At 36.5% G+C, this 16315-nt stretch overlaps 1 protein-coding gene across 8 annotated transcripts in view; it reads left to right on the forward strand.

Annotated features, from left to right (window-relative positions):
• The first annotated feature begins 1136 nt into the window (after nucleotides 1-1136).
• Nucleotides 1137-16315, forward strand: part of prom1b (prominin 1 b) — a 40516-nt gene continuing 25337 nt past the window's right edge. For 4 of the 8 annotated variants that reach the window (XR_014603908.1, XR_014603909.1, XR_014603910.1 and 1 more), the window contains exons 1-4: nucleotides 1142-1710; nucleotides 12685-12746; nucleotides 12939-12965; nucleotides 13267-13472. Coding sequence is in view for 3 of the 8 variants with exons in the window: in XM_084096142.1 (XP_083952268.1) it covers nucleotides 1464-1710; nucleotides 12685-12746; nucleotides 12939-12965; nucleotides 13267-13472 (542 nt within the window). In the remaining 5 variants the exon portion in view is untranslated. Of the gene's footprint in view, nucleotides 1711-12684; nucleotides 12747-12938; nucleotides 12966-13266; nucleotides 13473-16315 lie in introns of all 8 variants that reach the window. The other 4 variants (XM_084096142.1, XR_014603907.1, XM_084096140.1 and 1 more) reach the window with 4 other exon arrangements.

Below are 16315 nucleotides of genomic sequence, written 5' to 3' on the forward strand. Positions count from 1 at the left end.
TATGGATGAAGAATATGTCCTATTTACACTTGATCAAAGCTCTCTTTTCCTCTGTGTGTGTGTGTTGTGTAGGTTTAGTGTAAGGGGATAGAATATACAGTTTGTACAGTATAAAAATCATTATGTTTATTGAATAAATGTCCCCATAAAACATGAAACATGAAAACACAAAAACGTGTGTGTGTCTGTCTGTCTTTCTCTCACTCTGTTCTGTTTGTTGGTATTCATGTCCATGCACACACAACCGCACAGAAGCTTTTCAGCTGTTCCAAATGTAGCTGTGGGACATTTCAGGAAAGAGGACCGTAAGCTAGTGTTTTGGCAGAGTCTGGAATTGCTGCTTTTCAACTCATTTGACTTTCTGACTATATGTAACGTGAGTAGGACCATATATTTATGTGAAAATGGTTGGTAGTTAAACTTTTCACGGCTCTGAGGTTGTTATTAAAACAGTCATCGTAATGCTTTGACTGTAAAGCATGAAGAATCAGACTATAAAAAAGAGTCTGATAACCACAGTGTTACATTTCTCGAATTATCCTTAACATTTGCAAGTAAGTTCATTTCTTGAAACAATTCATACAAACAGAAAACCACACAATGGACTTGCTCAAAATCCTCAGCAGTTCATCTCTCAAAAGTAATATTCATATCAATGAACATATCAGTGCCATCAAAATGACAAGTTCTTGTGTCATTGTTCACAAACAAGATGACAAAAAAGCCACACATTCAATAACAGTGTACAGTATTTTCAGATGCAAACCATGGCTATGATTTTGATGAAAATGATTGAAAATGCACAAGACTGCACTTTTTAAATGGCATATATCAATTTTAACAGAACAAATTGACACTGTAAATGGGATATTGATTACAAGAGACTCATGAACATGATTCACAGTTACACTGCTGGTCTGTCAACAAATTACAGTACAATGTTATTGCGATATAAAGTAGGCTATGTATTGGCCTATGTATAGGCTATGTGTGCTTGTGTGATATAGTAGCCTATGTATCTGTTTAAAGTGTCACAATCTGAGAGAAGACACTGTAGTTGCTACAAACTACTTTGACTTGGCTTGACTCACCTAGATATGGTTTCCCTCTAAAGCCATCTCCAGTGCGCGTGCACAGAGACTCTGCCGGCCATCAGACAGAAGTGGAACGCGCAGCGGGAGGCGCAGGTCAGACAAACACTCAGCTCATCCTGAGCTCTCTAGACCGCAGGGATTTTTACCATGATGCCATCAGAAGGAAACGGGGAATAAACGCATACGTTGGAATATATGATTTTCTTTTTCTTTTTTATGTGTCCCAGGCTATTTTTTCTCTCAAAATTTAATTTTTAATGTCGAGGAATAGAGAACATTCCAAACAAATATACTTTTCTCACACTTAATCGGTCCTACCCTTCACTTTCCCTCTCGTTATTAATCAAAATCATCCCGCGTAAAGGACTGATGGACATGTGGTGGAAAGTAGGGCTCGTGCTGGTGATGTGCTGGGGTCTTACGAGCAGTGAAGCCCGGGAGGAGCACCTTGATTCGTCTCCGCGCACCGCGATGTTCAGAGCGCCGTTGGACTTTGGCTTCGTGCCGTCGGTGGTGTACGAAACGCACGCGTATTATGAACCGGGTCCCATCGGTGTTCTTTTCCACATGGTCCACGCGTTTCTGTACGTGGTTCAACCCAACCCTTTCCCCAAAGGTGAGATGCACATCAGCTCTGAGAACGCGCAAAAGTTTTCTACATTCTTTTGCGTGTATCAGATTCACATGGCAAACTTCCACATACTGTATATTTACAAAGTGTTACAGATTTTAGAAAGATTAATATAGCAAATGCCTGCTTAGTCAGTATCAGGTGGAAGTCTTAGGCATCATATGGCAAGCCGATTTGGTAAAATGTTACCAAAGATACTATAGTTACACTGTAAAAAATTTGCTGTAGTTATGCAGCTGTTTGCCAGTAACTTACTGTAGATTTAAATTTATGTTATTTACTGGCAACAGTTTGTTCAAAGTTAAATTAACATTAAACATTAACAAGTCTTTGTCTTTACAGAATAAATCTATAAAATAACAATCTAATGCAAAGCATTCTGGGAACCAGAAATCTTCATCAACCTTTTTCTGTTTTTTTTTCCTTCAGATTTTGGTTCCCAGAATGCTTTGCATGAGGCTGTTATTTTAGTTTTATTCTGTAAAGATAAAGACTTGTTAATGTTTAATGTTCATTTAATTTTGAACAAATTGTTGCCAGTAAATAACATCAATTTAAATCTACAGTAAGTTACTGGCAAGTAGCTGCCAGTAATACTGTAATTTCTACAGATTTTTCTAACAGTGTAGGTTTAAGGAATAAGTATCTAGGGAATAAGGAATAAGTATATTTGGTAACATTTTATTTGAAGTCCTTGTTACAGTAATTACACAAGCAAGTACTGAGTAATGTTAAGTAACAACGTAGCTACTTACTATAGGGTTAGTTTGGTTTAGGGTTGGTTGCTTGTAATTATGCATAATTTACTGTAGTTAGGCTACTACAGTAAGTAGGGTAGGCCTACAACAGGGCTAAAGGCACACCTTAAGAAAAATATGCTTTTCGCTATGCTTTTCGCTTTTCTGTATTGCAGATATGATGATATATGATTTATTTAATATTGATGTAGCAACATATTTTGTGTGAAGATAAATCATAAAAGTGGTTTGTAGTTGCATCGTAATCGTAATGCCGCCTTTCCACTGCACACAACAAACGACAGCCATTGGACCGGAAGTCATTTATTTCCAACGGAGAGTAGTTCGGGAGCTGCGTGGAGTTCCAATCATATGTGAATGCGGAAAATTTTGGATCCAATTTGAGCTTCGGATGCGTTGAACTTTTGCGGCTAGACCGTATGCAACCAGCTGACCGGATGTGATGTATTATACTAAGTTAAGCCCTATAATACTAAGCCCTAAGTTAGAATTACCAATATTTTAACACTTTAACTTTATTCTGTAAACACTTTTTTTAATAAAATGGAGGTTATTAATGATTACGGCAGAAATAATTATTTTATATTAAATCAATATTTATGTTGATTAGCTCTATAAAATCTACTATGTTTTTTATTTTAGATGTATTGAGGGTCATTTGTTTTGTGTGGATATATTCATACATGCATTTCTTTCATTAAAATGATTCAATTTACCATGGTGAATAAGCCAAGGTAACGGTTGCTTCACGACCAATTTCAAAGTTCCCTGCGACTGCTGCTAGGGGACGAAATGCAACGATTGTATGCGAATGTCCTGTGCAGTGGAAAGGCGGCTTAACGGGGTGAATTGTATGGCATCACATTAGTAGCTGCTTCTTATGTATCTTTAATGTATCGTATCGTTGGCTATGCATCGAGATGCGTGTCGCATTGGCCTCAGTTATGGAGATGCACATCCCTAGTACCTTTAGCCCCAACAGCAGGGGCCCCTCAGAATCAACTTTGCGTTGCTGCCCACGATCGTGTCAAAGATCAGCCAAATTTCCATGTGGATCATCAAATGCGGTTGTTAAAGGGGTGGTATAATGCCCTTTTCACAAGATGTAAAATAAGTCTCTGATGTCCCCAGAGTGTATATATTAAGTTTTAGCTCAAAATACCCCACAGATATTTTTATATAGCATGTTAAAATTGTCACTTTTTGAGGGTGAGCAAAAACACACTGTTTTTGTGTCGTCCCTTTATATGCAAATGAGCTGCTGCTCCCAGCACAGGGGGCGGAGCTTCAACAGCTTGTGTCCTTTTACCTCACACAGACACGCACTGAAAATTTAGAATGTAGAATGCAACAGGACATTTCTGAATGGTTAATTGATGAATTTATGTAGCTTATGTGTAGTTATCTTTTAGTCATTGATTAGAATATTCTGTCATGATAATCTATAAATCGCATTCCCGGGGGCAGGGTTTATGTAAATTTTAGGGTTAGTGATGTCACTAACCCGGGAGGAATGTCCTGTAGTCCCTACCAGCCATTTGTTGTAGTCGTTCAAAAGCAATTTCTTTAAAAGAAAATATCTCCCTTTTCTTTGAACTTTGAGCGTTGTAACTTTGCAGATGTTGTTTATGCTCAAACAGCAACATTACACACTAACTAAAGTTAGAAAAGTGAAATCATAATCAACCACCCCTTTAAGAAAAGTGCTGAGCTGAATTTGTGTGCCGTCTAGTGGTTTCAAAGAGAATAAAGTCAAATGCTCCTTATATCCTGCCATTGTATCCTATATGTGTAACAAGGACACTGCAAAGTAGTGTTATAGTGTTGCCAATTAAATCTAATAGTGGCTAGTATGTTTTAATTTTCACTTGCTTTTCATTAGATACCAAGAAGGCCTACTTATTCCAGCAGTGATTATGTATTCAATTAGTCACTAGTAGCCTACTTAATTCCTTGCTACTAATCATTATACCAACAGTATTATTCCATTGTTCCTGGTAACAACTGACTAATAACTGACTAATATTATTTCTTATTTGATAATAGCATATTTGTAGATTAGATATGAGACATTAGTATCTGCCCCAGTTGTTACCTGTAACACACTGTAACAGTGACTAATTGAATAGATGTTGATTGCTATTGGAATACGTACTAGAATTAATTGTAGAGATGGCCACAAATACTCATGATCAAGCATGACATTATTATTTAATTCAAAATTCAGTATCAATGTTTTGTTTTTTTTCACTTTGTGATTGGTTACAGTGTAATGCTGAGTGGCACCTTGGAGCCCTATTCATCAGACAGCATTTATACACTGCAAATGATGAGGATTAGTCAGGGGAAATAGTTCTCAACACGTTGAAGAGCTGCACACATACACATGTAGCACGTTCTTCCTGAATGGGCCAGATCACAGAGTCTTTAGACAGGGTCTTTAACTATTTTTAACCTGATAAACAATGGGTGGTGGTGAATTCGGTCAAGCCAGTCCCAGTTAAGATAATTACAGTAATCTGTAGGAAGAGCAAAGAGACATGCAGTGAGAAAACATGATGCCTTATGTTTTGATTTTGCCAGGGCAATAAAAACTATTAATATGCAATAACAGGGAGGTGAAATTGTCTGATTTACACAGACACATATTTTTAGATGATCCGCACTGCTAACATAAAAACCGATAGAAGTGAGTTTTAAGGAATACATGTTAAAACAGCTTGCCATAAATATATTTATTGAAATAACCTGTTTGAGATAATAATAATAAATAATTTGTCCTGTTATGCCTGGATGCGCTCAGTGATCTGGTTTGTTACTGTACTGTTAGTACGCTGGAGAAAGGGAGCCTGACCACTATAATAGCTCGAGAGTTCATTAATGTACAGATTTCCAGGTGTAATTCAAAAAGTGATATTTTTATCAGTGAGTTAATGAGGAGTGCATAGAGATTGGAACTGTGTGCAACACACTGTACCATTGTATAACTGTTACACAGTGTATTGTGAACCAGGGTTAGCTGACATGTTTTTGAAAGCCTATAGACTGTTTAATGGCAGGTTTCACTGTGACAACTTACCCCATATCATGTGACAACATTTCCCCCCTAGCGACTTCAATGAAGTGTCTTTTTTCCTAGGCAGTAAGTATATATCAGTATATATATATATTTTTTTTATTTATTTAGAAGATAACCTACATTTAAAAAATAACCTACCCTGAGATATATTTACTGGAGTAAAAAGTGTGACAAATAGCCCCTGTGTGTTTAAGGTCAGGCTGTTGGCAGGTGGATTTCATTGTGAGGTCAGCATGTTGAGCACTGAGGAGCGCTTGAATAGAATAGGATTGCACAGTTAAGTCCCTGCAGCCTAACTAATTAGCCAATCTGCTCTATGAGTCACCTGCCCAATCAGGTAAGCTGATAATCTGAGTGCCATATGCTCAAAAGGTATAATGCAATATATATGCCTGCTCCTGACAAAACATGCAAGTGAACAACCCTCAAACAACCCCAAAATAACAATTTTGTAACATTTCTAATTTTAAACCACCACATTCTTAAAAATAGGACATTTTAAGAAATGTGATGCCATTTTTAACTTGTAAACGTGGATGTGGATTTACAGACATAAATAGATCAAAAACAAGCCACTAACAGATACTTTGCTAAAGCATTCTTTGCAGATTTGTAACTCCTGATCTTATAGAAAGGTACTTCTGATGTAGAATTGAGCCCGGATTACTGGATTAAACAGCAGTAACATTGAGCACATGGTTCAGGTTATAGGGCACTATATTTCTCCATTCCGTCTGTCTGCAACTCATTTTCCTGATAAGTCACAGCTCACAGGTTTGAACACAGATGGAGCATTTTGTCTGTGAAAGAATAGGTGGGTTTATGCTTAATAAACATAATACAGTTTAATCTACCGCATTTATGCTACTGTATCTGAGGAATGGACAGATGAAGGATATGAGGGATATGAATATACTGTACACAGTCTGAGTCTGTGGTTTAATCCGGGGACTCCCTCTGTCTCAGACCAGATAAAGCTTAATATCACTGATCACTGGATTTAAAAATCTGCACTGTAATTGAAGGACAGGGAGATAAACACCCAGATATGACCCACTTATACTGGCATTGTCTGCATGTGTGAAGCACCATTAACTAACTTTGTTTGTTTAATGTTTTTGAGTAGCTTGTTGTATCTGTGAGAAAAGGAGGGTAGGAAGTGAGAGTGCGTAATGGGGTTGGGGTATAAGGGTTTGGTAGAATAAGGGAGAAAACGGGAAAGAAAGCATTAGAGAGGGAGAGGGACCACTTAACTGCCAAACTGCAAGACCACTGTAAGAGGATTAACCATCTGCCATTATAACCAGTGATACCCTTTCTTGTTCGCCCCAGGATTTCTCTCATTCTCTCACTCTCTTTTATATAGTTTGAGATAAAGAGTTGTTATATCTCACACACATATCTGCCTTATAATTCTATAGTATACGATTCTCAACCAACACATGGACCCCTAAAATTCAAATGCTTGATTTTCATGGTAACACTGTGTATTTGTGTACCTTCAAAGAGGTTATATATTTAAAAAGCTACAGAGAACAAATTAAACACATTTAAAAAAAATAATTTGTAATATACTAAATATACAAAAACTGATTTGTTCACAGAGTTATGCCTGAAATATTCAACTCTTACTGTTTTTGGATGTAAATATATTTGTTTTGTTAATAATAATTTATTCCTGTGATGGCAAAGCTGGATTTTCAGCATCATTACTCCAGTGTTCACATTCAGTGTCATGTTATCGCTCAAAAATCATTCTAATATGCTGATTTGCTACTCAATAAACATTTATTATTATAATCAATGTTGAAAACAATTGTGCAGCTTAATATTTGTGTGGAACATTTTTTACAGATTTTTTTATTAATAGAAATGGCAAAAGAACAGCATTTATTTAAATATAAATCATTGTATTATTAAGATCTGTACTGTCACTTTTGATCAATTTAATGAATCCTTGCTGAATAAAAGTATTGATTTAAGTCTTACTGACCTCCAAACTTTTTAATGGTAATATTGTATCTACAGTCTTTTACAGAGACTGTTGGGTCTTTCAGTTTAGTCTTACCCTCCCTTAAACAATAAAATGTAACATTAAGAAAAAACTGTAGTTGGTCAGACTTCTTCTTTCTAAGTGGACAGTTCTTCACTACAATAAACTAGTTAGTGAGGCTCAAATAGCCTATAAGTTCAGCCAACTTTAACAAATATATTGCTTGTTTGTAATCATACATGTGCTTACATGCATAACTTAAACTATCAGGATAGACCTATTGGGTCAGTTCATTAAATAGTGGAGTGAATTCTGTTTTGTAATGATGTTATATTGTTTTGGCTGTGACCTGTAGTAAAGCAGTGCTGTTAGTGTTTTAAAGCGCAGTCTTGGCCATGGCGTTATATTTGGGGTCATGTTCTGTTGATCTCCCTGCAAGGTGTCATGCCAGAAAAAAAATACCTGCTAAATTTAGTACAACTGTAAAGAAGCTTATGCTTTTATGCAAAGGTATTTTAGGGTTAAGTGTTTGTTTATGTTTGTGCATGAGCATTACAGTGGGCAGTTCACTTCTGCAGTACTTTGCAGAATTGCCACTATGGGAAGAGATATTTAATAAAAGATTTTTTAACATTTACATTCACTCATTATATCATTAGATACATGAATATAGGTTATTTTTGTGTGTGTGTGTGCATATACATGCTAGAAAGAGTATTGGAAATATTGTGTATTACTCATTATATTAGTGTATACTACAGTATGGTATTCTATATACTGTATTCTATGGTCATGATGTTTGCTAAACTCTCTGAACCTAAACTTTATTACAGAAAACTTTCTGCATTTATATATTTTCATTAAGATATTATTTACGTTTATAATGATCAGATCATTATCCTCAATCAATTCATTCATTCATTTATTCATTCATTCAATTGGCTGTTTATTTTATTATTATTTTTTATTTATTATTTATTTAAAATGATTTTTATAAAGATACTTAATGTCGTAATGAAAACATACAAATCCAGAAAGTTTTCTGGTGAGGTATAAGGTTCAAAGAGGTATATTTAATTTTGTGTGAGTTCTCCACTATTGCTATCAGTATCACCCTCACCTGAAAGAGGTGAGGTAAAGGCTATGTTTAGTTCAGATCAGGTAAAACGTGATAGATGAGACTGTGCTGTAAGTAGTTTCAAGAAATAAGTTTAAATTTAAAAATATTCCATTAAAAAAACTACCATTTTAAATTTTAAATTTAATAAAATTTGTGGTGACTTTAAGTAAAGTGCTTTTTTCACCAAGGTCTACTTACAATACTTACAGTTTTTTCCAACTGCTTACACACGTTTTCAAAACTATGTCTCCTTTTTTCAAAACTCTACACACAATTCCCCAAACTGCACACGCAAAATGTAAAATCTCCTTCAAAATGTAACACTGCATTCAAAATGCCATAAACACAAGTCAGAATGAAGCATTTGCATCAAATGGCAAACACTTCTTTCATAATAGTACATTTTTGGATATACCATGTAAACACTGTTGTTCTAAATCTAAAGCTCTTTGGTCTTTCATAGGCTTATATCTACATTTCAATACAATGTTCTACAGTGAAAGTAATCTGATGTAACAAGTACACTGTAAACACCAATGCAATGTAGAAACAGAAAATATTTATAAGCCTAACATTATTGTTGTTTACAGTAGCATACAACAAAACCATAAACATATGTACTGTAAACCAAAAGTATATTCTTTAGAATACAGTAAAGAACACAATTGTGTATGTGTGTGTGTGTGTGTGGGGGGTCCCGGGGGGTCCCAGGAATCCATTGTTCAAACCAGATCATCTGACCTTTGAGCTATTTAGGCCTATACTACAGTAAAGCAGTGATTGGTTAGTGATCAGTTAAGCAATTCGTGTTTGCACATATGAGGAGTGTGTGTGTGACCTGGTGAATAAGTGTAGCATTTTGATTGGTTGTGTTTGGAAAAGGAAAGCAAGTCACTTCCTGTTAGATTTTTGTGTTTTAGGTAGAGAATTGTGTGTAGTGTTTTGAAAAAAGTGTTTAATGCAATTGAAAACTGAGTCAAAGGCTGAGAAATAGCTTATGGTTTTGGAGATTTGGTATGTAGTTTTGCACTTTGAGTGAGAGGTTTAAAAAATCATGTGACATGAAAAGATTTTGTGTGTAAGCAGTTGGAAAAAAACTGTAAGTGTGTGTGTGTGTGTGTGTGTAGAAGACTAATAATAGCAATCATGTACAGTAGAGTATAACCTAGATGGGAGACCTCCTGGGAAAATGTCTCAGGTTACGCATGTAATCATGGTTCCCTGAGAATATGGAATGAGACGCTGTGTCCCCTTGGGGTCGCTATGAGGGAATGCCTTCGGCGTGAAATCTAAACACGACAATGAACTTGACGACATTAGCAGGCGGGAGCCCATGACATCACAACAGGTGAGACCAAGAGTATAAAAGGGCACCTGTGTAATACGTCATCCACTTTTTGTCTGAAGGAGACGTGTGGAGCAATGCCGGAAGCATGGCAAGGGGACGCAGAGTCTCGTTCCCTATTCTCAGGGAACCATAGTTACATGCATAACCTGAGACGTTCCCTTTCGAAAGGGAACTCGCACTGCATCCCCTTGGGGTCGCTATGGGGAACGGAATACCCACGCCGCTATGCTGAAGGGATGAGTTCCCTATTGGCTGAGCTGAGTCAAAGGACTCAAAGGAGTCCTCATCCCTATGGTCAACACCAGCAGTCATAGACTGGAGCTTCTCAAGAACGGAGGCTTAAACCGGAAGCCTAACTACGTTCATATTCAAGCCAGCATCCAAGGAGGCTCAAGAGAGCCTAACACACAGATCCTCTATAGGCAGCCCTGAGGAGTGGAGGCCTCAATAAGAGGCCTATGACAGTAACTCCAGGGCAGTACAGAAAAAAGCTCAGAAAGGAGCTAAACTCAATCTGGCTGGCCCGTGAAGCTCTGCAGAGTGGAGGCCTCATTATGATGACTTTCATAAGGAGAGGAGGTCTAGCAACACTCACTGAGGTCAGTAGCTTGAACTAATAGCAGCAGATCAATTACAGTTTTTTTTCCAATTGCTAACACACTAAAATGACATGCACAGCACAATTATTTAAACTGGCACTCAGAGAGCAAAATCTCTTCTCAAGTCTCCAAAAGTCTAACACATTTTCTGCTTTACACACATTTTGCAATTCAAAATGGCACTTTTTAAATGCACTGAACACTGTTCTCTGCATAAGACACAACAATCTGACATAAAATCACGTTTGCCATTATAAAACACTGCCATTCAAAATTACACTACATGAGCTAATTGGCCAATACATGTGGCACTAAATGAAGTATGTGCCATTTCAGTTTGATTTTTATAATGCTATATGTAGTTTTGGTTGCAGTGCTTCATTTTGCAGGATATATTAGGTATTTTGCAGTTTGGGTATGTGGTTTTGTGAATTGTGTCAAGTATTTTGATAAAACCAGCCTAGTTTGCAAAATTGTGTCTTAGCAATTGGAAATAACTGTAAACAACAAATATCTACTTGTTTCTCAGAATTCAACTTTCAACAGCAAATATTTTACTAAATCTTACTTGCTTTCTCACAAATGTTACACCTGTGAAAGTCAAGTCATCCTCATTTATATAGCGCTTTTAACAATGTAGATTGTTTCACAGCAGCTTTACAGAGACAAACATATAATTTAGGGTAACAGAGATTGTTTTGGCTTTATAGCGGTTCTTTAATAAAGTTATTTTCCAGCTAAAGTTAGTTTTGATTGATTCGCTTCCGTCGCAACGATCATTTGTTATTAAATTAGGGGCCGCTAAGACGACACCATTCTCTCTACCACCATTCTCTCTACATAGACTTTAAACGCGAACCTGTGAGAAACGCTGATGGCGTTCACATGCGCATTAAGAATTGGTTCTATAGTTATGTGCGTTTGAATGTGCGCAGGTTTGGAATTCCCTACAAACCAAGCCTAAACAAAGTACTGGTCTTTCCTTATAAATTTGATACAGACTTTTATTTTATTTTGTCACTTCGGGGTAGTTACGCAAAACGAATTTCCCGGCAACGCTTTATCTGTAGAGTGGTAAAGGGATCCTCCATAGGGAGAGACTAGTTGGCACTTCAGCACTGCGTTGACATCGGGTCCAGGTGAAGGTCCTTCGTCAGATCTGGATACGGCCTGGATCCGGCAGGCTGCGGGAAAACCTCGGGATAAAAAAAGACACTAAAATTAGCGTAGATGCCATTCTTCTTATGATGTAACGAGTACATCAGGATTTATGGGAAGTGTTCCCGGTTCCAGCTGACCTAATCTATGCAGCCTAACATTGAATTATAGAAGTCTATAATGTATTATGTGAATGCTAGGTCAAAGAGATGTGTCTTTAATCTAGCTTTGAACTGACAGAGTGTGTCTGCTTCCCAGACAATGTTAGGAAGACTGTTCCAAAGTTTTGGTGCTAAATAGGAAAAGGATCTACCGCCAGCAGTCGATTTTGATATTCTAGGTATTATTAACTGGCCGGAATTTTGAGATCGCAATAGACGTGAAGGACTATAATGCGTTAAGAGCTCGCTCAATTACTGGGGAGCTAAACCATTTAGTGCTTTGTAAGTAATCAGCAATATTTTAAAATTTCTGCGATGTTTAATAGGGAGCCAATGCAGTGTTGACAGAACAGGGCTAATATGGTCACACTTCCTGGTTGTTCTGTAATTTGTTTATTAAGCGTGCAGGGCAACCACCCAGTAGAGCATTACAATAATCTAGCCTTGAGGTCATGAACGCATGAACTAATTGTTCCGCATTTGTCATTGAGAGCATATGGCGTAATTTAGATATATTTTTAAGATGAAAGAATGCGGTTTTACAGATACTAGACACGTGACTTTCAAATGAAAGATTGGTATCAAATAGCACACCCAGATTCCTAACCGACGTAACCTAAAGTAATATGCACAGGGCAGCAGAACTTCCTTGTGCCTTGAAAATTTGAGGTTTTAAAGGTTTCTCGAATTTCCAATTAGTAACCATCACATTTTATTTTGTTCTGCTAAATTTGTTGTTACAGATCTCATTGTTACGGTGGTCCAGCAGAACATGGGAGGAATCAAAGGGGATGATTACAAGAAGGTGTGTGTTTGGTTCCGCTAATTATTTATGTGCTTATATAATGGACACACTGTATAGGCCTATAATACAATAAAAAAACATAACATATTGTATAATAGATTATATGGAAGCACATGTTCCAATATCAGTTCCTTTTTTCTTTCTCTTCGCCATGCACACTGATGATGTCTCTTCAACTCTACGGCAATGCAGCCAGAGAATGTTGTATTCCTACTACAGGTACTGTTTAAAAATTACAATTCTAGTGACTTGTTCATGTCAAGTTACTGATATTTATAATGAAATATATAATGTGATAAAATATTGCATTAATCAGTTAACAAATAATTTGTTCCTGACCCACATATAAAATACCATTGTAGCAGTTCAAGCTTTGTTATCTTCATTTGGGGGATTTACTCAGCGAATATTAAGATTGATTGCAATTAAATGCTCTCCTCTCCTCTCCTCTCCTCTCCTCTCCTCTCCTCTCCTCTCCTCTCCTCTCCTCTCCTCTCCTCTCCTCTCCTCTCCTCTCCAGGCTATCTACTATGAGCTCGGCTTCATAGTCCTGACAGTACTGGGAGTGTTGTTTGTGCTGTTCATGCCGATAGTGGGACTGTGTTTCTGCATGTGCCGATGCTGTGAGAACTGTGGGGGTGAGATGCATCAGAGACAGAAGAAGAACGGCGACTGCTTACGAGGCTTCTACATGGCCACGCTCATCGCTACCTCTGTCTTCCTCGCGTGAGTCTTCCTCACCTTCAAAGAGTGTTTGTGACTCTTTATAACTATTCCACATGCTTCTAAAAGTGACTTGTTAACACTTTATTTTACAGTGCCATTGTTACATATGTTGCATGTAGTTACTATAGTAATAACTATAGTATAAACATGCAACTAACCCTAAACCAAACCAAATCCAAATGCTATAGTAAGTACATGTTAATATTGCTCAGTACTTAAATGTATAATTGCAGTGTAACAAAGACACTGTTACGTCCCAAGATTATTGAATTTTGTCTAAGGACATTAAGGGAGTAATATTTATTTTGTCACTGAATATCTTTAGAAAGTACAATGCAAACAGTGGTAATAATAATAAAGCAGAGGAATTCAGAGTACTAATATTGATTTATTCATATTCCCAGCACATAAACTTTAAATGATTCCAAATATAAGTAGTCAAACAAAGATAAAGAAAAATACAATGAAATTCACCAAATAAAAATGAAGAGCACGAGTGTTGCCCAAATCAAAGAACTAAATAAAACAAAACACCTCTAACTATAACCATGAAATCTAACCTAGCTAAATCAAAGAAAAATCAAAAAGAAACATCTTCGGCGTGCTAACGCACCCTTTAACTTACCTCCGCTATCTAACAAACAAAAATTACAGCTCAAGGCAACACTCCCTAAATTAATGAACTAATACATAACATATGCTACGTGTGGCACGATGTTTGTCACGTGACATTCTGGCTTGCTCTTCGTCAATGAGCACGAGAACACACAGTCAAAACTGATCAATAAAGTAAACACATCAGTTAAAGAACTAAATAAAACAAATTGACAGCAAATGAGGGACACAGGTCTAACATGGGCTACATAATAAACCATATAATAAAGTGTAACTGTGACTTGTTATGCATAATGTTATAATGAAAGTGTCTAGTTTTGAATTTGTACAAATTATATTTTTGTCTTTTTGAGATAATTAGCACGGTCCAATAATCAGTGCCAGTTAACAGTAGTGGTACTTCCCCTTGTGTCAGTTGGACAGCATTGTCAGTGGATAATTATGGATAATAGATTTTTTTTTGGTGAATTATGTAAAATATATAAAACAAATGTTCTAATTGAATTACAGTTTTTCTGAATTGCTAAAACACATTTCTTGAAACCATCGCTCACTTTCTCAAAACCTTATACACAAAACCAAATTTTCAACTACATTCACAGAACCTCTGACTCTTCTGGGAAAATCAAACAATTGCCTAAAAAACATTTTATCTGTGCTCAAAATTAAACAATGCTCTCAAGAGCGTACACACAGCGAGTCAAAATTATAAACACTACAGATCATTTGTTAGACACTACATCAAAAAATGGAGAACACAGAATCCAAAGCATGCAGTTACAAAAAAAAAGTATTGTAAAAAAGTAAACAAATTTTGCAATTACGTAAAAAAATATAGTAATGACAACTTACAGTAGTGAGGTGAATAAATTGTATACTGTATCCACTTCAGGTATAGTATTGTACTGAATATTGAATAGTAGGCCTATCGAATGTCTGTATATTTACCACTTGCATACTGTGAAAATAGTGACCCAACTGCAAAAGCCAAAAAGGTTACAGTAAAAAACTCTAAATGAAAAGCATGTTACAGTAAAGTACACTCTGAAGAGTTGTGCAACTTCAAAATCAAGGTCAGTGAGAGAGATTTTATTCTGCTTCAGCATCATGTCTTCATGTTGGGTCCGGCCGGAGGAGTTTCTTCATATCTCAGACAGTGTCATCTCTGCAGGCAAAGGGAAAAACCCTAAAGCCAGATCCAGCCTTGACAACATTCTCCACACCTGCTCTTCCTCTTCCTCATCCTCATCCTCTTCCTGCTTGTTCACCTCCTCTTACTCATCCTCTTCCTTCTCTCCCTCTTATATTGTTTCCATCCATTGTTGGTATCAACATTCAGTGCAACATTTTGAGTAAATGTTGGTACTCTGAACTGACTTGTATTATGTACAGTTGGTTTGGTCACATCATTAGAAATAAGTGTGAACAATTTTAAGTCGTTGAGGGTAAACGATGACAACTGTGTTGCAGTTGTGTTTAACTTTCGCCTACCTGTGTTTAGCATTTTGAAACATAAGTGCATCACAGTGCAAAATGTGTTTTAGTGAGTGAGAATGTGTTTAGAGTTTTGAAAAAAAGAGTGCATGAGATTTGCAAACAGTGTTTTAACTACCTGAACTTGTTTAATGTTTTAGAGAAAGAGTGATTTATTCGACAAATTGGTTTAGACTATTGAGAATTTGCTTCAGAGAATGGGGTTTAGTGTTTTAGCAATTCAGAAAAACTGTAATAAATATTATCAAAGTTCCTTTAAGGCAAGTCATTTCATCTTTGAAACGCCTCTCAGGTAGCTATTTCAGTCATGCAAGTGCAGCTTCTATCTCTTTGAATGGGGAAACAACAAATTCTACAAAGCTGTGTACAAATCTGACAACAGCTGTCTCAAATTTTGTTTCTAAATGCTCAAATAATGACAAAAAACTGATTTTTTTCTGGCTGGACTAGCAAATGAGCATATGCAGTCATAAACAGACGTCTCAGAATACTGAGTATTTCTATAGAAAATATATGAAAATATAGAAAATACGAGTGTCTTTGCATATCTAAAGTTTTTGATATTATGTATACATCAAATTCCGAGACATCTTATTAATTTGACATGACTTTTTGCATGCTTTGTAACAGAAAAGTACACATATTTAAATGCAGGGTTAGTCCCAATAATATATATATATATATATATATTAGGGCTGCCCTCGACTAAAGATTTCTCTAGTCGACTAGTAGTC

Source organism: Abramis brama (assembly GCF_963993115.1).
Source record: "Abramis brama genome assembly, chromosome: 2".
Lineage (NCBI taxonomy): Eukaryota > Metazoa > Chordata > Actinopteri > Cypriniformes > Leuciscidae > Abramis > Abramis brama.